The following is a 22843-nucleotide window of genomic DNA, read 5'->3' as shown; positions in this document are numbered from 1 at the left end:
CAAGTCACACATTATTGTTATTTTTTATGTTGTTATATGTGATGATATTGTCTATTGGAGCCAAGCACAGCAGTGAGTGAAAGTAGCTCAGTCGTGTCTGATTCTTTGCGACCCATGGACTGTATAGTCCATGGGATTCTCCAGGACAGAACACTGGAGTGGGTAGCCTTATCCCTTCTCCAGGGGGGAAATGGGTTTTAAATAATGTTTTCCCCTCCCCCGATGGCACACACCAAACAAGAGAAAGAAAAATGAGGCTTCTTAAAGAAGGGGTGCAGGCCATGCCCCTCATCAGGGGGAGACTAAACTCTCTTTATTAATAATCAGACATTGTGTTTGACCTCACACGTCGACCTTTGTCTCCTGGTCTGGATGTATGACTTGACAAATGTGTTGCAAACTTGCGTAGTACTGCGGGTTGCAGCTCTCTGATTACTCACTCCTCAGACACCCACTGAGTTGGCCTTAATCACAGTAAGCTCACCGAATAGAAATGAGACCAGTATTGATAACTGCAGAGGAATCTGCCTTATTCACCAACAGTCAGGGGACACGGGGTTGGCCGGGGCAACGCGCCCGGTGCAACTCGCTCGGCCTTCAGCGGTGCAGTTGGGGGTTGGCGGGGAGGGGTGGGATCTCCTCCCAGAGATGCAGGAGGTTCCTAAAAGTGATGCTGAGCAGGCCCGCCCTCCCCCGACTTGCCTGCCATAGTTCCTGGTGTCTTTTCTTGGGGCGTCAGGACAGGACTTCGAAACTCGGAGAACCAAGACGTGCCGCGCTTAAAATCGCCACCCCCCCGCTTTCCTTAACGTCGAAACCCGCGAGGCGTCGGTTTTGGACGGCGGCCCGGGCCGGGCGGAACACGGGGCAGCCCTTGGGTGCGGGCGCGGCGCGCAGAGGGTTAAGGCGGCGGGGGCGGGCCTCGCGGGGCCGGGCTCGGGGCCCCTTTGTTAACAGGCGCGTCCGGAGCCGAGACCGGGAGCGGCCGCGGGCGCGGGGCGGCGGGGCAGGCGGCATGGCGGGGCCGCGGGGGCCCGGGGCGGCGCGCGGGGCGAGCCGGGCCTGAGCCCGCCGCGGAGGGCAGCCCGGGGCGCGGGCTCCCCGACGCCTCCGGCGCGCCAAGATGTTGGAGATCTGCCTGAAGTTGGTGGGCTGCAAATCCAAGAAGGGGCTCTCGTCCTCCTCCAGCTGCTACCTGGAAGGTGAGCTCGGGGGAACGGGCCGAGGATGGCCGCGTGTCCGCCGCCTGGCCGGCCTGCCTTCCTAGGCCTCGCCCGGCCGCGCGCGCGCGCTCCCTCGGCGCCCGCCCTCTCCCCCTCTCCCCTCTGCCTTCCTCCTTCGCCCTCTCCCGCTCTCCGCTTCCTTCGCCCGCCCCTGGGCGCCGCCGCCAGCGCGGAGGGTGCGGGGCGCCGGGCCCCCTCCACCCCACCCCACCCCCGCGCGCACTAACCCCAGGGGCGTCGGGGGAGCCCACACCGGGAGGGCCAAGTCGCGGGGCCCTCACGCCTGCAGGGTCTCCCCGAGAAAGTTTGAGAAAGCGAAGCGTACAAGGCCCAAAGGGCCTCGTGAGCCCACGTCGTGGAATTTCCACCGCTAATTGGGAATTACGCGTCCAAAAGGTCGACCCGTGTTTGTGAAACAGACGATTTTCATTAAAGTCTCGTGGACAAAAGGGAACACGGCTCTACCATTTATGGATACAGAATTTGAAGTGATCTTTCTACACCATTCCTCCCCCCACCCCCCAACACACACACACACACACACACACACGCACACACACACACTCTCCATCTTATCTACGGACCACGAAGAGGTCGTAAGAATTCTTAAGACTTATGCGGGGAGAAAAGAGAAGTTCCACCGCATTTTATGAAGATTTTGAATGAGTCCAGGGCACTTGGAGGAGGGTCAGCTCGTGTTAAGTTCCTTTCGTAAAGCCTCAGAGCCCGGGCGGTTCACTTTTGCCCTCTTCCCATTCTACTCCCCTTTTCTTCTCTAATCCCCCCTCTCCCCCCGCCCCCCGCCCCTTTTTCCCTTTTCCTGTGTGTCTTTGTTTTCTGTCCTGGTAAGGTGACAACTGGAAAAAAAAAAAAACAATTTACTATGATGAGTGGCCTTCATTTTGGAGCTTCAGGATGAAGCGGAAATTTATCTAACTTGAGGACTCGTGGCCCCAGACTATTGGCTTTCAGCAGAAAAGTTAATTGTACTTTAGGGATGTAAATCTGCTTGCATTTGTCTGTCCTTTTTATTTAGGACTTAAAACAGGAGTAGAAATGTAAAGCTCCTTTTAGAACAAGTAGTAGAATTCCGGCTGCTGGAGTGCCATCGGAGTTGTAACGTTTTTCTCTTTAAAATGAAGGAGAAATGAACAGGAGGCCTCGTTCATTGTCTCACCTACATTTCTTTTCTCTCCAACTTTTTGACCCAAGGGTCTGCATGAAGTCACAAGCGCAGCTCAAACCATAAACACCAGTGGTACAGACGAAATCAGTTGCCCCTTCTTGCCATGAGACGTGTATATTGGCCGCCTGGGAGAAGGCGCAACTAGATGGAGTGGGCTCACAAGATCTAGCGTTTAGAGGGAGAAGATGGTTTATTTGTCCCTAGAAGTTGGCATGTGAGCCGCCAAAATCATCTTCAGTTAGTATGTTGCTTATTTTCCAAGTTGCTCAGAATTCTGAGCACATTCTCATTTACATCTGTAACGAGTTAGTGTTAGGCATCACCATCCATTTTGCAGATGATGCTTCAGGCAGAGTAGATGAATGGACTTTTGTAGCCACAGAGATGGAGGAAGGTTTAGGTCGCAGCATTGTTGTGACATTGTTCTGTATTCCCTGGAGGTAAACAGTAGATTTAGTTCTTACCTGGATGGTTTAATTATGGTTTTTTTTTTTTTTTTTTTTTTTGGAGGTGAGGGTTTACAAAATCTGGTGTGTCTTGAAATGACGTTGACTCTCAAGTTTAAAAAAAAAAATCCTGATCACAGCAGACTACCTGGCATTAAGTCTCCATCTAGGAAAGTATCACTCTAGGAATTCTTTTCTGTTACTGAGGTTTCCTTCTTTCATTGTTATGTTTAATTGGAGAAGGTAAATGAAATCATTGTTTTATAGTTGAAGGAATTTAACAGACCTAAGTGATCTTTTCTTAAAGACTGGATGTGCTGTTAGCTGCTTGGGAAAAATATTTCTAACATCTGGATAAGTAATCCAGCCTTTTTGTTTTTACCGACATCCTAAATCAGTCAGTGTTCATTGACACACACTGGGGGCCCAGGTGTCCCAAGTGCCCGAGAAAATCGAATATGATCAAGTTTTCCATTGAGAGAGTAAGTTCAGCCATATATGCAACTTGATCATGCATCTATTGCGATTTAGGCCTAGCTGCCAAAGCAACAATTATTAAATGCTTACTGTATTCCAAGCACTGTTTGAGCATACTATGTGATTTTATTTGCTTATTTCTCATGATAGCCCTTTGGTTACTTCCATTTTATAGATGAAGAAAACTTGACGCATCTGAAAGTTAGAAAGCTCGTCTAAGGTCACAGAGCCCACAAGTGGTGGTGCCAGGACGTGAACCCTTACTGTCTGGCCCCAAAGAGCCCAGATTTAGCCACTATATGCTTTACCAGCTATGACTGTTCTTCTCCTTTGGAACTCTCTGTGGATGTTAAAATAGTATCTTCAGAAACACTCTAAAGCCTGAAACAGGGATTTTTTTTCTAATACTGATTAAAAATGACTACTTTTAGCAGTAAAATTTAAAACGTTTACATATTTATTAGAATAGCTGTACATCATTAAAAAATTCTTAAAGGTTAGTGAGAAGAAATTCTGTTCTTCATCCAGAAACCTCACTTGAGTTTCTTGTGTATCCTTCTAGAAACATTTTATGCATATATAGGCATTTATAGCATTTAACGTCCATGTTCCAGCTTTGCAAAAATGTATGTTTATAGGTGTATCTGTCCTTTATGGCCATATTGAACTTTACGATCTTAGGTCTACTTCAAGCACTGAATTTTCTGATTAATTTCTTCTCTCTCCTAGAGGTGTGAAAGAATCATGAACATTCACCAGTTGAATTCTTCCCCCTCCCCCCAACGGTTTACTTTGACTTGTTCGTGTGTTTGTGTTTGTGTACACTGTGCATGAATCTTACATGTGGACGTGTTAGTTCTGTGAAGTGAACTCTCTGTGAACTGTCAGCATTTATTTTAAGGGCCCACTTTGAAACGATTCTATTCAGCAGTTAGCTTTCTGGTGGAGGCTTTGTGTGGTGCCAGCCACACAGATACACTTTTAGAACTCCTGCCTCACAGAAGCTCATGCTCTCTTTCTAAATACTCTCTTCTGAGGTCATCAAATACTTCCCTTGTTTAGTAACAAAGAAAAATCTGAAGCTCTTTCTGTAACCAAATAGAAAGCCAGTCAGTCGTTTTCATTTGAGGGTTACATTGACATTGTTGAGCATCAATGAGGTGACAGTTCTTTGGCACCAAGCACTTCATAGACATCCTCACTTCATTCTCATACTGACGCTATGAGGTTTCTAGAGAGGAGGAGGAAGAAGGGCCCCAGTTCAGTTGGGTAGGAAAAACATTTGAATTTGGAGTCAGGCGAACCCAAGTTTTCTTCATGTCTCAACTCTTCTGCCTTCTTACCTCCAAGACCGAGGGAACAAACATTCTCTGGCCAGCCCACCTTCAAGGATTGTTTCTGAGGATCCAGGAGATGAGTCACAGGAAAGCTTTGAGACCAATGAAGTGCTAAGTGTATGTATTTATACTGATGTGAGGCTCCTTTGGGATGTCCTTAAATCCAGGCAGTATTATGGCTAGAATGTTGGCCGAGGTCTGAGGTCCTGTTCTCCTGGGAAGCACACAACTCCCAAGCCAGCCCGCCTGGCCCGGATGTCAGCCATCCTGCCAGTGAAGTGACTGTGGCATGTTGCTCTCTGAGCCTCGGTGTTCTCATTTCTAATAAGCCTCATCGTAGTCCCTGCCTTGTTGAGTTGGGAGATTCACATCAGACATTTCATTTAAACTGTTTAGCACAGAGCAAGATGTTAGCAAATGTTAGCTGTTGTTAATTTAAATATCTCACCGTCTAAAATGTTGGCATTGCCAATTGCTGTAATGGCTGAAGTGTGATGATAGAATTTGAACTAAACCCACCCATAATTCTTCTTGTTAAAAAAACAATTTGTTTCCAAGTTTGCTTTGATGCCTATAATTAATACTTCCTGTCCTTGGTTTTAAGGAAGAGTATCTTCTCTTCCTCTGACCCTTTCTTACTCCCATGGTGAATATTTTAATTGTGAAAGAAAAATCCTGTTGGCAGGAAGAGATGCCATAGTTGGCATCTTATTTCTCATCTCTAGAGATGCATTTCCACAGCTCCAAACATGTGAAAACTGAAAATTTCATACTACTTATTACCTTATTGTAAAATCAGGCCACAATTTTATCAGTGTAATCACTGATCTGAAATAGAAACAGGAAAAATTATTGATGGATAGGTTTTACAAATGCATAACATTGTACAGCATGGTGACTATAGTTAATAATGCTATATTGTATATTTGAAAATGACTTAGAGAGTAGATCTACGTTCTCCTCACAAGAAAAGTCATTTGTAACTGATGGATGTTAACTAGACTCCCTGTGGTAATCATTTCATAAAATGTGCACATATCAACTCATTATGTTGTACACCTTAAATTTAGACAATGAGGTATGTCAATTCCATCTCAATAAAACTAGAAAAAATAAAACCAGAAGTATATGGAACCAAGAACCAAAGATCAGATGAGACATTGAAAGAATTTAACTTTTCCTCTGTAATGGTGATCTGGCATTGAGAGTGCAGAATCCTAACCACTGGACCACCAGGGAATTTTCGTGTTTTTTACTTTTTTTTTAGTGGAAAAATTTTAAACCTGTAACAAAAGCAGACAGCATAGTGAAGTCCCTTGTACTCCTGTCCATCTTTAATAGTTATCACTTATGGTCAGTCTTGTTTCTTGCCTAGTGAAGTTCCAAAGCCGTTTGGAAAAATAGCTTGTTAGCTGCTGACTTTTGAGAGACTTAACTTTGTCCTCAGATACTGACAGTTGTTATTCTCTGAAATTGGCTTTCGAATGCTTCTGTCTTAATCCACACCTTCGATGCTTTGTTATGTACTGTCTGTGTTAGGTGGTGGTGATAGAGCAGACAGACAGAAGGAGGAGGAGGTACAGACTAGGAGACAAAGGCAAGAAGACAAGTTGAGACAGGAGAGGCGGAAGCCAAAGATGAGAGCGAAGGAGGGGGTTAGGGCTAGGACAGGGGCAGAGGGAGGGTGGGGGAGGGGAACAAGAGAGGCCCGAGTGGAGAAGGAAAAGAAAGAGCCAGATCACGAGAGAGCAATGCTGAGACTGAGTGAGACTGAGAGACAGGTAGCCAATGGAGGGATTCCTGGAGAGAGAGCACGTGAGGCGCTTCTCATCTGCTTCCATTTCCTGCACTCTCAAGTACGCTCATAATAGAGGCTACTCAATGGGTTGTGGGGATTTCATGCAGATAAAGTGCTTGGCACAGTGCTGGCACTCAGCAGGGATCAATAAGTACTAGCTGTTGTTCCCTTACATTCAGCTGCGTAAACTTCAGCCTTATTACTCTTAAATTCTACCTAATCCCTATCAGTCTTATCAGTCCTCAAATTTAGCCAACAGCACTATACACTGAATACCTTAACCTTAAAATTTAACTTAAAGATGGGCCATGAATAAATAGAGTTGACCATTGTGTTTTGGAGACAAAATACCTTTATTGGGGTTACATTCGGTTACTCCAGTTTTTGTTGTTTGCTGTCCAGTCCCTAAGTCGAGTTCCACTCTGCAACCCCACAGACTGCAGCACACCAGGCTTCCCTCTTCTTCACTGTCTCCCGGAGTTAGCTCAGATTCATGTCCATTGAGTCAGTGATGCCATCCAGCCACCTCATTCTCTGTCACCCTCTTCTCCTTTTGCCTTCAATCTTTCCAAGCATCAGGTCTTTTCCAATGAGTCGGCTCTTTGCGTCCAGTGGCCAAAGTATTGGAGCTTCAGTATCAGTCCTTCCAGTGAATAGTCAGGGTTGATTTCCTTTAGGATTGACTCCAATGAAAGTTATTCCAATAGTAATGCCCGATGAGACGACATTCTAGGGAAATTGCCTTCCATTGGGCAGCCTCTTCACTTCACTTGGGTCTAAGTGACCCAGGAGCCTTGATGATGCTCTAACAGAAAACAGGAAATGTGAAATGAGGGCTTACATACCCTCCCAAGCCTGGCAGGCAGAGGGGGAGGCTTTCAGTCTGTTGCAAATGGCCTGTGACAGAATAAAAAGGCTTTTAAGGTTAGTGGGCTCACTGTGGCCACTTTGACTCTGGGCCAGTCCTAACCCTTTCTTCCCTCACAAACAAGAAGTCTGTGGAGGCATCTCGGCCTGTTAGGAGACAGTGATGAATCCTGTTTCTTTTGAAAGCACAGAGAAAGGTACTTTCATGCTACACCTTGTTTTAGGTTCTTGGCTGTGGTGTACATTCCATTTAAAAAGTTACTGTATTTCCTAAATCTTGCTAAGTTTTCCTGGTTGGGTTGCATTTGCTTCTCATCTTTCCTGTCTGCCACTTCTGCTGTTCTTACTTAAGGTTGACAGGTCATTAAGGTGCACTCTTCAGTCATGACAAATGCAGGATTTTCTTATAACTGAGTTCATTCTAAGAAACCCTGAGCAGGGCTGAGTCATATATTGTATTAGGCAGGGAAACTGAAGACTGTGAGAAGAACGCTCCATCTCTGCCCCAGAGGAATTTACATTATTGTGGTAACAATAATAAGAGAAGGGATGATTGCCCTTTGTTGCGGTGCCCTGGTGCCAGGCTCCATGCCCTCATCGGTGCGGAGAACGTCTCCACCAGCAAGTATGCCTTGACCCTGCCTGACGGCCCGACTCGGTTTTGAAGCCATTGTACAGTTGAGAAAATGAGGCTCAGAAATTAATATCTTAAAGACATGGTGGGCTGTGATTTGAACAAGCCTTGTCCACCCTGGAGCCCAGGCTTAGTGTCCCACGAGGGACATGGGGGCAGATTCCTCACGGCACCCTTGACGGACATCAGGTCCTTCCCGAGTGTGAGGCGAACCGGAAGTAATCAACCAGAGGTGAGAGGTGAGGGGGCAGAAGGACCAGTCCGAGGTTTCCTGGAGATGGTGCGGCGGGAGGATGAGGAGGGGCTAGGCATTCCAGGGGGAGTGACTGGCCCTGGTCAAGGTGCTCACCACTGAGGCAGCAATGGGGAACCCACAGGGGCATATGGGAGGAGGCTGAATGAAGAGCAAGCGTCCCGCGGGGGAGATGGTCCTTCTGGAGCTTGGGCTCCTCCCGCAGAGGTGGCGGCAGCAACAGCCCCCGCCGGTGTCTGGGGGAACAGTGTCTCCTACATTGTCGGACCAACTGCCAGCTTCCCCGTGAGGCACAGGATAGCCCTGTTCCTCACATCGCCTCAGCTGACCGCGCCAGTAAACGTGACCGAGGCCCACAGGTAGGGCCACCTCCCAAGCGTTCTCTTCGGCTTCTCGGCCGGCGGCCATCTTGGTGGATTTTAACAGAAGAGCGACTTGGGTCAGATCTGCATTTTTTTAGGAAGGCCTCTCTGGTGGCAGTGCGGAGGTGGAACGAGGGGTCAGATCAAAGCTGGGAACCAGTCGAGAGTGTGGAAAGTACAGGCTTGCTGAGAGATTTGGGAGGAAAAGTGGCCAGGCTGTGGGTGTGCGCTGACTGGGTTGAGAGGGAGAGGGGTGTGAATGTTGGGTTCAGAATGACATGAAGGTGGTAAAGTCTTTTATGTCGGTCCTTGTACTCCATTTTTAGTCATCGTAGACTTCATTGACAGTAGATTCTTAGAAAGTGACACGAAATTCCTTTGTTTTGTTTTCACTTTCTGGTTGAGCGAAGGGGGACAGGGGACTGTGTATCTTCAGAAGAGTTAGTATCCGAACTGCCTATCTGGACAGAGGTTAGGATGGAGAATTCTGTTTTCTAAAATTGACTGCCTAGGAGTATCACAATATAAAAAGGTTCTCAGCAATAGTTACACCTTGGGCCAATTTAAGTAACTTGTTAAAAAACTTTTTTTATTTTTTAAAGGGGATTTCTCTGGAAGCCCATCTAATTTATTGCCTATAACACCCCTAAATGGGAAGTAATGGAAAGAAAATTATTAGTTCTTTTTACTTAAAAAGAAAGAAACTTGCATAATCTGGACTTCACAGGAATTTACAGCGACCCCCTTTCTAGGCCTGCCTTTGTCGGGTTGCTGGTTTCTGCTGAACTATGTCAGTAGACATGAACCTGCAAGGCCCTTGGGGTCTGGGATGGCATTCAGAGGCTCCATGTCCTTGGATAGAACAATATTTAAGATTTTATTTCGCTAAGTGCTAACTGAAAATTAGTGTTTTATCTTTTTCTTTTTACAAATGTATATATAACAAACCACAGTAATATTAGCAGTGCTTGTGACTTTGCCAGCAGTAGAACTCAGATATTTTCATATCATATAACAATTGTGATTATTACCTAAATTCATCACTACTTTGAAAGGACAGCTACTGCTGGAGCTTGCAATTTAATGTGTTAATAAAGGAGCATATATTTAATGCATAGTAAAGAAACACTGTATTACAGATTACTTTCAAAAGATACTTTGAGGACTGTTTCAGTACAGTTGTTCTCTGCATTGCTCCATGTTTATTTGATGTGTTTGCAGACTTTATTCTGAGGAGTTCCTGGGCATCACCAGAGGGCTCACAGCACAGCAGAGGTGAAGCCCCCTCCCTGAGTAGGCTTGATGTGTCAGGCTGACCTTGGGTCCCTGTGTTAATCAGGCTTCTCTTGCTGGGCATGCTCTCATTCAGAGTCTACTTCCTTCCTAACCCTGCTGAGTTCTCCCCACTTCACAACTCCTGGTAGTCCATGTCTGTGTCCTTAAAAATTAATCCACAGGACAGCGCTTGTCTTCTGTTAGACTTTTTGCTTTGAGGGTATGTACATTTCCCTGAACGGTTCTTTCTCCATCAAGGAGCAGAGGCTGTGTTCCTTGCATCCTTACCTCGTTGCCCTACCCTTGCTCCCCAGCAGCTGACACAGTGATTTAGGGGCGCTGGGAACATGGTGTTCAGAGTGTAAAGTTAATGCCAAGCCTTATTCAGCTGAACTTGTTTTTTAGGTTTAACTGCTCTGGGTGAGGGTATAAATTACAAAATAAAGGACCATGTAGAATGTAGATAAAATGACTTTCATCGAGTTCAGATTGTGGGAAATCATCCTTTTCCTCTAGGCTCATATTATAAAAAATTGTATCAGACTGTTATAAACTGACTTGAGAATAGTCTGAGCATGATCTCATCGGTTGAAACCGAGTGTGAAATAAAACACAAAGCCATCCCTCTTTTTTGAAGGATCTGTTTTATAGATTTTTAAATTACAGAGATTCCTTGAACTGGAGGATCATATTGAAGGGCCCACAAAGGAAATAAGACTAAAGCGACCAGGATTTAAATAATGGAATGTGAGCAAAAGTAAAGGGGGTGTTTACCACGTGTGACATGCCCCGTCCTCTCTCCCCTCCTCCCTTTCCCCTCCGCTCCCCACCCCACCCCCCCACCCCCGCAAAGAGCCACGAGGTGGACAGTAATGACTGCCACATAGCCTGGCTATCTGACTCTGGCAGGAACCGTGAACTTGCAGGATCACCAACAAGAAGGTGGGAAGCTTTCCTGGAGGTGAAACCTCCCTTTCCCTCCCCTTCACCCCTCCTCCCCACCACTCCCATCCCCTCCCGCTTTGGGACTGAAGTACCCTGTTCCCCTCCTCCTTGGCAGTGGCAGCTTTAGCAGCAGCCCTTGAGAGTCTAGACCAGACATGCCATATGGGAGAATCTTTTGTAAACATTTTTGATCAGTGACTCACAACTTTTAAGAAAGGATTATTTTGTATAAAATGATCTTTAAATTATACTTTAAAGACCCAAGCGCTTTTCTTCGAATGCCGTCCAAGTAAGTTAATCACTCACAGCTCCAGTGAATTCTGTGGCACCATTCTTACAGACTTCTCAGTTTGTTGTCACTTTGGAGCCATAACTTCGGAGCACGTTTAGATAGCACCATTCTTGGTGTTCAACTGGCTAATTAATGACTTTTCCTGAGTTTTGTGGGTGAGTGGAAACCTTTTCATGAAGGATATGGTAATAACAAAAAGATTTCCAATGAGGTGAGAGGCATTCTTGAAGATAAAAATCTTAAATATTTTAAAGCTGTGACTCAGGATGGCACAGAAAATGTTAAACTAACATTTTTAAGAAGAATAGATGCAAGGATTTCTTTATCCATTGGCAGAAGAGGGGAGCTATTTTGGGCATCGTTTTTTTAATGAATCCTTTGAGCTCCTTTAAGGGTCCATCCGGGGACTGGCAGGAAGTTCATGTATTAGTCAAGAAAGATTTAAGTACATTCTGCAACTTGGGCCTTGTAAGCTGTGATCATTTTTAAGGTTGACGAGCATCGTTCACTATGAAATGAAGCAAGGAACTTGGCATTTATTCGTCGTGAGTCAATTTTGACATCAGCCTGGATTGGGAATTGACTGGAAGGTTTTGGTGTTGGACTGTGGCTGCACTTCAGCGTCTCGATCCAGAGGCATGCATGAGCAATACTTCCCTTTGGGCTTTGGCCATTAATTTGTGGAATGGAGCAAGAACTGGAGAGGAAAATTGAGAGGCTGCCTTGGATTTCCTGACGTCCTGTTGAATCAAAAAGCAGTGGGAGGCCCTTTCCTTCCTGACAGAGAGGCCTCATCCCCTCACATGAAGTTCTCAGCATCTGTCTCCATGTGAGGGACAGTCCCCCTTTAATAATCCACACTTTAAATCGATAGTCACCCCTGGGCTGGTGTCTGTGTTCTGCCCATTCCAGGTGTTTTCCAGGCCACTTCCCCCGATTATGTAACTTTGATCAAATCCAGATGCTGCAGAATGTTTGATAGAAGAGGTCAGATGGCCTTTGAGAAGAAAGGCATTTCTGTATTCATGACTCTGGTTTAATTTCCTGTGTAGCCCTAGTCTGCCAGAGTCGTGTGCTCACGCCCACGAGGTTGGGATCCTGCAGGGAAAGGCACATGGACTTTTTCAGGACAGAGAGAGAAGAGTCCATCCTCCCCCTGTGTACTTTTTCATGTTAGATGATCAATTATATAAGCGTCAGCTGGCTTCTTCATGACCGTTTTTCTATTCTTGTAATTGTTCTCTGGTTATAGAAACAATTCACATTCATGATGAGAAGTATGCCAGGATATAGAAAAGAAAAAAGAAAACTTAAAATGTTTGTAATCCCACCACCCTGTGTTAAACTACTGTTAATGGTACTGTTGACAACTACCATGCATTAACTACTATTCACATTTTGGTGTATAGTTCCTTCTGGACTTTTTTCAATTTTTATAAAATTATGGATTGTTATTGTATGTTTCCAAGTTGCTAGATACGTTTTTCCAAAAATATTTTGAATGACATTATGGCTATATTCTATTTTATGGATGGACAACAAACTAACCTATCTTGAATGGATAAATATTTTGTGCTTTTCCTTTTTGGTGCTGTTATTTTAAAAATCAGTACATATAAATCATTGGAGAAGGAAATGGCAACCCAATCCAGTATTTTTGCCTGGAAAATTCCATGGACAGAGGTGCCTTACGGGCGCCAGTCGGTGGGGTCTCAGAGAGTCAACACAGCTGAGTGACTGAGCATATACAAATCATTGTTTGGGTCTCCTGGGATAAATTCCTCGAGGTGTATCTAAGGTGATGGAACTCCTCAAAGACTCAGTTCAGCTCCTGTTTCCAGTTTTTCTCCTAAAATGTTCCAGCAGTGTCTACATCAACTACTAGCATTGTATGAGAATGCCCATTGCATTGAAGTTTTACACTGTTAGCCTCAAGAAAATGTCTCTGCCCAACTTGACAGAGAATTTGCCTTTCTTTGATTACAAGAAAGATAAACATGCTTTCCTTGTTTAGTAGTAATTTAAATTTTCTGTGCATTGCTTATTCATAGTTTTGGTTTAGTGGGAGTGTGTATGTTAGTCACTCGGTCACTTCCGACTCTTTGTGACCCCATGGACTGCGGCTCACTAGGCTCCTCTGTCCGTGGAATTCTCCAGGCAAGAATACTGGAGTGGGTTGCCGTTTCCTTCTCCATTTTTCAATGGAGGAGGGTTTTATCTTTTCCCTTTCGATTTTCAAGAGTTCTTTTATGTTAAGGTTCCTTTGCCTAATAAGTCTGCTTAATATAACAACCATAGACCCTCTTTCGACTTAGTTTCACTTAACTGACTCTCTGCAGCGCGGAACGGCCTGGCTCCCTTCATAACACACGCCTCTCTGGTGCCCACAGAGTCGAGCAGCCGCTCCTCTGCCACATTCTGCTCCCACCCTCTGAGTCACAAGCACACCCAGAGCCACTTGTGTTTCTTCCCACATCCCTTTTTTTCAGATATTCTGGTTTTATTACTCGGTTCATATGAAACCAGTGAAATCCAAATGTGAAGAGATTTGTCTATGAAAATTTAGATCAGTGCTTTAGAGAGACTCTATAAATGCAGGTGTCTTTTAAAAAAATTGTTTCAGGACTAGGTGTGAGTGACACAACTGTGAACAGTTGGAAGGGATTGTACTGGGATTTTATAGCGAGTGGCCCACCCTTTTCCTCCACCTGCAGGAATTTAGAGCTGGAACTGAGATGAGGCATCATGGGTGGATGGTAAGACAGCATCCAACTCTAATCACACACCCACACTCAGGACAGTCCTCGGCCCTGTCGTCAAGACTAGCAAATCAGTGTACATTCAGGCAGGGCTAGAGGATCTCATGTTTTAGTTTTCATGAATTCCCTGCTTTAACCAGCTTTTTTGGTTGATTGGTCAGCCTCTGGTCACGAGGGCACTAGATATGCTTTTAGAGCTATGTATGTTGTAAGTACTCGGAGAACAGGGCCTAACACATCTCACTAAGCCTTTTGCACATTCTAGGAAATGATAGTGTCACAAGACCCTCTTCCTTGAAATTCTCTTTGCCTTCATGATTCACAGGATGAAATACCAAGCGCAGTGGTGACGTAATTTGGGACTTACTCTTTAGAAAAACAATTCCTGAAGATTCACTGTGGTCAGTAATACAAAACTAGGGTAGAAAGGGCTTCTTATTTATGTTCTATTGGTTTATTTCAAAGAGATCGTTTAAGAGTGTTTGTTTCTGAAAGTTTTCCAGCCGTGTTTCTGGAAGGTTAGCCTAGTCTCTCAGATGCTTTAAGTGCCTCTAGTGTGTCCTTTGAAGTGACTACTGGAAAATCATGCCCACCCCTGAGATGGGTGTCATTCCCCAAGAAAACATGTTTGGGAAAAACATGTTTCCCGTAAAAAAGGGAAAACCTGAAACAATTTTGTTTTCTTGCTTTTGTGTTTTGGCATAAAAATCAGAATTTCCCACTTTCCTCCTTTTTAAAAGTTTGATTTCTTACTGTAGTGTCCTTAAATGAGCATTCGGATTTCACCCCATAATATTCTACAACTGTAAAGATCTACTTGGAGTAGATTTGCTGCCTTGAAAGAACCTGTGGAGAGTTTGAACAGAGTTCGAAGAAAAAAAAAAATCGAAGAAACTTCAGGAAAAAATACTGAACTGTGTTTAACCCCTTAGTGGGTAATAATCACACGTTCCTAACATAAAAGATGTTGATTGGTTTTCAACTTTTAGAATATACTTTGGTGATGGCACCCCACTCCAGTACTCTTAGCCTGGAAAATCCCATGGATGGAAGAGCCTGGTAGGCTGCAGTCCATGGGGTTGCAAAGAGTAGGACACGACTGAGCAACTTCGCTTTCACTTCACTTTCATGCATTGGAGAAGGAAATGGCAACCCACTCCAGTGTTCTTGCCTGGAGAACCCCTGGTGGGCTGCCATCTATGGGCTCACACAGAGTCGGACACGACTGAAGTGACTTAGCAGCAGCATAGATAAAAATGGAAGACTTTGTTATGACAAAATAGAAGAACAGAACTTTTACACAAAGGAAAAGAAAATGAAAAGAAGGCCTGCTTGGAGTATGTGTGTGGGGAAGTAGGGGTAGGTAGACGGAAGGGTAGGAAGTTAATATCCTTATCTTGTGAGGTAAGTCATTGAGAGATACTGACTCTAGCAGGGAGAACAGGAAATTAAAGTGGAAGTCTCTTACTGAAAATAGAAAGGTAAGTAGTTGAGCCTGGTGTGGGAGAGGGAAGGGCAGTTGTAATGACAGGATAGCTTGTGTTTAGAGATGGAGGTGATCACTAAAATAAGGCAACTGTTACCTCTGGGTAACAGAAGAGTGGGATGGAAAATGTTTGTCCTTCATTATAAACCCCTCAAAGCTATTTGATTTTTAAATTATGTATGTATGTTAACATTCGTACGTTTAGAAACATTTTAAAGCAAGAAGCTTTTGCTCCGTATTATAACATAAATTAGCAATGGCAAAGAGGTGTGCGGGTGGACCGTCTCTTTCTCATATAATTCATTTTGAGTTAAAGAACTTAAAGTTTAAACCGTTTGGCAACAGTAAGTAGTTACCTCTCAGGAATGTAAATGCTTAGGGTTTTTCACAAGATTTGGAAATGGAAGAGTCTCATTTTTTAACCCCCTTTTTTATTAGTAAGTAGTATGTACGCATGTTAAGAAGTAAAAGTAAACCAGGAACATATAATGTTGGAAACACAGATTTTGCTCCTGAGAATGAAACTTTTTTCCATTTCTTCTCTTTCTCTTCCAGAAGCCCTTCAGAGGCCAGTAGCATCTGACTTCGAGCCCCAAGGTCTGAGCGAAGCAGCTCGTTGGAACTCTAAGGAAAACCTTCTTGCTGGTCCCAGTGAAAATGACCCCAACCTTTTCGTTGCACTGTATGACTTTGTGGCCAGTGGGGATAACACTTTAAGCATAACTAAAGGTAAAGGAGCTGTGGGCAGCTGCTGGGTTGCAGGAGAGAGAGATGGGGGGAATGTGGCTTGACTGGCCCCACCTGTGCTTGTTGAAAGAGCGGTTTGGAGTGCAGAGAGAGCCAGAAAAACTAGGAGCATCTTTATGACGGTCACTTTTCCTTCAGGAGAAAAGTTCTTGAATAGTTCTTAGCAAAAGCAGAGCTTTCTCTATTTTGTATTGAAAAAGACATCTGGACCAAACACTGAAAACATTTTTTTTTTTTAAGAAAAGGTATTTTTCTAGAAAAAGCTTAGAAACTAGGGCACTTGAATAATAGATTTATAAAAACTGTGCCTATGTATTTATCTACATATTCACTGTCAATGGGAAACTGCATACTCATGCAGTTCTAAGTGCATCTGTTTATGTGGACCTGCTAAAATGAAGTAGGTATTTAGGAATTTGGAGTTTTTTTTTTTTTTTTTTTAGTAATCACAGAAGAGTGAATGAGAATGAATGTGTTAGCTTTTAAACCTGACGAGTCCGGTTCGGGTTCTTTTCTTCTAAGGTGAAAAGCTCCGGGTCTTAGGCTACAATCACAATGGGGAGTGGTGTGAAGCCCAAACCAAAAATGGCCAAGGCTGGGTCCCAAGCAACTACATCACGCCGGTCAACAGCCTGGAGAAGCACTCCTGGTACCACGGGCCCGTGTCCCGCAACGCCGCCGAGTACCTTCTGAGCAGCGGGATCAACGGCAGCTTCTTGGTTCGGGAGAGCGAGAGTAGTCCTGGGCAGAGGTCCATCTCACTGAGATACGAAGGAAGGGTGTACCACTACCGCATCAACACTGCTTCTGATGGCAAGGTAGGCGGCCCTAGGCAGGGGTACCGATGGGCCAGGATGGGGGCCAGAGAACCTGCTGCTGGGCTGCTAAGTTCTTGCAGCAAAGCAAGAAGATGTTTGAAACAGCAGGCATCATCCCACTAACCTGGTCAAAGACCCTCTGTGGAGGAGCAGTCATGTGCAGTTAGAGGTCCGCAGCGTGATGTTCTTTCATTGTCCTCCTGGAGTGGTATGGTCAGCAGTTTCATAAGACAGGTGGACTGTTGGGTTGTGGACATACTTCTTACATTAAGACTCTCCCTTCTTAGAAAATCTCTTGTTATAGTAATTTATCCTTAGTGAGAATTCACACAATGGATGGTTATTTTTAAAGTGAAAGATCACCTTAATAGTACCTCTCCAAAACAAGTGTGGTACGTGGCCTTCTTCCTGTCGATAAAATCACGTGTGTATGTAATATTTTTAAATAAAGATGGGATCACATTATACCTGTATATTTCCAAACCTGAGCTGTAGTTTTGTAAAGGAGTTGATACACATGGTTTCTTGATCTTCCCATAAACAGTCATTAAGAGTCCATGAAGGGAAAGGAGAAATTTACATTTACTGAGTTCCTACTATTCTTTTAAACCTCACCTTAGTCCTCAGGACAGATAGTGCTTTTATCTGCATTTTGCATTAAGGAAATGAAAGTTTGAAAGTGAAAGTCACTTAGTTGTGTCTGACTCTTTGGGACCCCAAGGACTAGACAGTCCTTGAAATTCTCCAGGCCAGAATACTGGCATGGGTAGCCTTTCCCTTCTCCAGGGGAGCTTCCCAATCCAGGGATTGAACGCAGGTCTCCCGCATTACAGGCAGATTCTTTATCAGCTGAGCCACAAGGGAAGCCCAGGAATATTGAAGTGGGTAACCTATCCCTTCTCCAGCTGATCTTCCTGACCCAGGAATCGAACTGGGGTCTCCTGCATTACAGGCGGATTCTTTACCAACTGAACTGTCAGGGAAGCCCCCAGTGAAGGTTTACAGGGATAAAATTTCGTTATTGAAGATCACATAGTGAGTCATCAATGGAACCAGGCTCAGATTCCACTGTCTGCTTCATGCTGTCATCGAGGGTATAGATAGGTGGATTGTCGGCGTGGGTCCAGATGGTGTATGTATTTTTTAATAACATGTATTGCGTGCATATGGTTTAAAAAAAAGAAAATCAATTGCCATGAAACATAATTCTGTCCCCTAATTCAGTTCCCCTGCCCAGAGGCAACCACTGTGACCAGTTTCTCCCATAGTTCCTCTGTGTATACTTGTTTATACTTTTTAAGAAACACAAGTGATACATAATCTACACTGTTCCGCATCTTGCTTTTCCAATCTAATAATATATTTTGGAGATTGTCTTATGGCAGCACATTCAGAGCTGCCTCATTCTTCTTAATGACTACATAGTATGGATTTTTTTAAGCAGTTCCCTATTGGCCAATTTTGGGGCCGTTTCCAGTCTTTTGCTATTATAATGCCATTATGAGGTGGATTTCAAGCCTTTTAAAAAAAATCTTGGCCCACTGTATTAAAAAAAAAAGAGCTTTACACCACCATCCCATATATACAGTAGTAACAGAAGGTTCAGGAAACCCTACTCATTACTCTTAGTGTATGTAATGCACTCTGATATTTTGTACACCATTCTGTTCTGTTTCATTTAAAAACATTCTGGGCATAATCCACTAAATTTATTCCGTAGACCCCACTGGTAGGTCATGACCAGCATTTTGAAATTACACTGTACATACTTCTTTGTGTACAGTCCAAGTTATGCAAGATAAGTTGCTAGAACTGATTGAAGGTTAAACATATCTAAAACCCAGAGTGCGGCCTCATCAGCATGCTTTGCAGATGGTGCCAGATTACTTTATTTAGGAATTGTGCAGTTGTGTTTTCTCACCAGCAGTGTTGTGAGAGTGTGTTCCCTTTCCCCTCCTTAGCAGTCTGTTCTCAGACTTGCAAAAACCTATCACTGACTGGTAAAGATGATATCTCATTATATTTACTATACTGTGCTTCCTAAATTAATCTTTTCTTATACATTTGAAGTATACCAAATTTACATTTGTATTTAGGTATATTCTCTTTCATTGGTCTGTCTCTTCATATACCAATACCAGACTTTTTAATTGTACAACTTTAAAATATATTTTAATATCTGGTAGGGCTAGTCCTTTTTTTTTTGGCCAAACCTCGGTGGCAAGCAGGGATCTTAATTCCCTGACCAGGGATCAAACCCATGCCCCCTGCATTGGAAAGCAGAGTCTTAACCACTGGACCAACCAGGGAAGTTCCTAATCCCCTTTTCTTAATCTTGCTAGCATTTTCGTGGCTATTCTCACACATTCATTTGTACCATATAGACGCACAGTACTTGTCTTTTTTCAGTGTTCTCATCTGACGTTTTTCTGATCCTTTCCGTCACTGCCCATGTCTTTACACCAACACCAGAGTCTGTCTGTATGACAAATAGCATAGGCTGCTGTTGACGGGCGCCCAGAGTGCGGCCTCATCAGCATGCTTTGCAGGCCATTGTTCTCAGCCCAGCTGTGGAGCCAGGTCCTTCCATTCTGCGGATATATTCCAGGGTGCTGGGCCCTCTGCAACTTTGCCTTCAGGCCACAGGGGAGCCTTTTCAGTGAATTAGAACAGAGTGCACCACCCATGGCGGGGAGGTGATTTCCTGGAGCTGACAGCTTGCTTCCCATCTGTGCTGTTTACCCAGGGCGAGCCATGCTGCACCGCAATAATCAGGCAAGGTCTGTACTGAACAGGATAATGGTTTCTTTTCCCTGGAGTTGTTTAATCAGCATCCTTGGAACAGATGCAGGGCAGGCATGATCTAGTTTGACAACTCATTAGCTGGGGGTTGGTCTGAAATATTGTTAAAGCGGGGGAGAGAGCAAGGCCTGCGTGGATACATGATCTGTAGCATTCATCTAACGAGGAAGCCCAGCTCCCTGTCTGGAAGCTGGTGTGTGCCAGGTGGGTTCCTTTCATTCCAGGTAGTCCACGGGGAGCTGACCAGGCAGTGTCTATTACTGGGCAGCTCATGAGTATGTCCTAGGTTTCTTGACCCCCCTCCCCTCCTCCGCCCCGCCCCTAACAAAGACTCTCCGTTCAGCTGTCCCAGCGCCTGGAGACTTCTCAGCCCATGGGGTCATCAGGTCACACTCGAGGGGACTCTGTTGGGTGGGGTCGTATTCCTGGAATGAGTGGAACAGCCTCAAAGTCGGAGGGAGGGGTGGCTCGGCACTGAAAAACGCAGCTCGCATAGCAGAGCTTTGATGCAATCCTTTTTGGATTTCGAAGGGGAAAATTTAAAGTTTGGTGGGAGGAATAGGCCAGGGTTGAATAAGTTTAATTCTTATTTTCAAATTAGCTAATCTTTAGGAAACAACTGAATTTTTAGAAGATTCTTCTCTCAGGCCCCAAAGGATTTCTTTCTGCCTCCACCCTCTTGGCTCTGGTTTCAGCAGCCCTGTGGCTGGTCAGTCAGCCTCGGGCCCCATAGCCCAGGACTCCGGGAGTCTCAGGCGAGCCTCTTGGAAGGGCCGTACCAAACAGCCATTGTTGTTTCCTGGGTGTCCTATGAGGTTTAACAATCTCCAGATACCCTGGGATTTGGTTTTTGTTCTTGATGCTTTCTTAAAGTCTGGAACCCTCTGCCAGCAGAATTAAAGCGGAATTAAAGGCTGCTGTTCCTCCTCCACCACCCACCCCCGTCATTCTCCCGTTGTTTGCTTATTTGTGTCTCTACCTTTCTTACTTGGCGGGACGCCACTGCCAAGCCCCACAGCTCCTCACAGCCCTCGGTAAGTGTCTTTCCTGCCTTTCTTCAACGAGCCGCCCAGTTGGCGTTTATTTTCACGGGCTGCTGAAGTCACAGATTCGGCGTTGACAGGAGCAGAATCTGGGCCTAGCTTTAGCAGAGGTGGCGTGACGGGGCACCACCTGTATCACCTCTCGTGTCTTTAAGACCTGCCCGCCCTGACACTGGCTCAGCAGGTGCAGGCACCAGGTGAAAAGCCTGCTGAACCAAGCTGCCCTTCCCTAGTCCAGGAGACCAGGGGGAATTATTAGTGAGGACTGCCTTCCTGCTGGTGTTTGAGGAGCTTGGGAGTTGCTGGGCAGGTGTCACTTCTGGCCTCACAGCCTGTAAATAACACATCCGAGGTTGGACGCCAAGGTCTGAGGCAGCCAAAGGTTGCCCAAGTCCGATGAGCCCGTGAGCCTAGCTGTCAGGAGGAGAGCTGTTCCTGGTGAGTGTCTCTGACAGGCCCCATCTCTCGGGTCCCCGCGTGATTAGGAAGACGTGCAGCCCTGGCTGAGCACCCAGAGTGTTTACGTAACTGGGCGCATAGCATGGTGACATGCCATTCATAATGCTCATTTCACTTTCTCCTGTGCACATGCCATGAATTCCTGATGACGATTCCCCCAGTTCACTAAGCAACATGCCGCTCACAGAGCAGCCCTAATCAGAAGGAGGCCCCCAGACTTGACTCTTAGAAGATGGCTGTGCCGTACGTTGAAGGGAGAGCAGTGTCAATATTTAATAAGTGTCGGGATGTAAATTTTATGTTGAAAAATGAACTGAGTCTCAGGGTCTGTAAATTTAATTATTGAGAAGGATAAAGTTTGCCCAGTCAGTGAAACCTCCCATCATTCTGAAATCTCTTAACCAAGGAGCTTGAGAGGGAATCAGCTGAGACCAAGAACAAATTCTGCATAAACTAGGGCTTAGGGGAGCCATTAGCATTCTGTGCAACTGAGTGAACTTGATCCTCAGGTTGGAGAGCACCGCTTTCAAGCTGACGGGGAGAAACGGGAGCCCAGCAGGCGGAACAGGCTCTTCTTCTGCCTGTGCTGTGCACAGATTTCCAGGCTGGGAGGGTCACTCTGGTCCAAGGGGGATGCCTCCTTGGAATGGCTTTTCCCTCCTCTCATCACTCCTTGGTAGGAAAAGTGCCCACCAGCTGAGCAGCCAGAGAGAAAAGGACTTGGGGAGCTGGGGGTGGTCTGCAGCCTATAGTGGTGCAGTCAGACTTTTCCAGAAGAAGGACAGGGGTTAGGAGCTCTCCCCACGTCCCCCACTCCGTCATCTTTGTGAATGGCAGGTGCACTGGTGACTTAACACTGACTGGGGTGTCGTGTCATCAGTGTGCAGACATTAAACCGAGGGCAGTCTCAGCAGTGCCCTCCTCTGCCAGCCCCCGATCCTGCCTCATTCAGAGGGCCTGCGGGTGGCCCATGGCCTCTCCCTAGAGCGGTTCACTCATGGCTTGGTCCTCGGCGCTCTGAGGTGTGAAGGTGGGGCCTCTTCACCCTGACTGGTCCTTCCACCCAGAGGCGCCCTCTTCCTGAGGGACAAGCTCCCCAGGGCTGCAGAATCGTTCTGCATGGTTCTTGGGGTTAGAATTTTATTTTAGTAGAATTGCTATAAAAAGAGTGCAGATTATAAACCTGTAAGCCAGAATCATTCCTGAATATTCATTGGAAGGACTGATGCTAAAGCTGAAACTCCAATACTTTGGCCACCTGATGCAAAGAACTGACTCATTTGAAAAGACCCTGATGCTGGGAAAGATTGAGGGCAAGAGGAGAAGGGGACGACAGAGGATGAGATGGTTGGGTGCATCACTGATTCGATGGACATGAGTTTAAGTAAACTCCAGGACTTGGTGATGGACAGGGAAGCCTGGCGTGCTGCAGTCCATGGGGTCGAAAAGAGTTGGATATGACTGAGCGACTGAACTGAAATCACAATTTGCCACTGGCTTGCCTGATTTTTAAAAATTTGTCATCTTCCCAAGCAAAGAAAGATCTCTTATTAAGCGCTCCGGTTTACCTCTTGAGAGCTATAGGTGGGATCTACTTATATATTTGTTGTTATTTCCTTCCTTTAAACTGTTTT

At 45.3% G+C, this 22843-nt stretch overlaps 1 protein-coding gene across 4 annotated transcripts in view; it reads left to right on the top strand.

Annotated features, from left to right (window-relative positions):
- Positions 1 to 22843, top strand: part of ABL1 (ABL proto-oncogene 1, non-receptor tyrosine kinase) — a 137962-nt gene that overhangs the window by 87175 nt on the left and 27944 nt on the right. For 2 of the 4 annotated variants that reach the window (XM_068982445.1, XM_068982456.1), the window contains exons 1-3: positions 1119 to 1202; positions 15896 to 16069; positions 16610 to 16905. In XM_068982445.1, coding sequence (XP_068838546.1) covers positions 1124 to 1202; positions 15896 to 16069; positions 16610 to 16905 — 549 coding nt within the window. In that variant the 5' untranslated portion in view covers positions 1119 to 1123. Of the gene's footprint in view, positions 1 to 1118; positions 1203 to 15895; positions 16070 to 16609; positions 16906 to 22843 lie in introns of those variants that run through there. The other 2 variants (XR_011145476.1, XM_068982433.1) reach the window with 1 other exon arrangement.

Source organism: Capricornis sumatraensis, chromosome 1 (genome assembly GCF_032405125.1).
Source record: "Capricornis sumatraensis isolate serow.1 chromosome 1, serow.2, whole genome shotgun sequence".
Taxonomy (NCBI): Eukaryota; Metazoa; Chordata; class Mammalia; order Artiodactyla; family Bovidae; genus Capricornis; species Capricornis sumatraensis.
The sequence above is the reverse complement of the archived record's forward strand: the minus strand, read 5'-3'. Positions and strand labels throughout refer to the sequence as shown.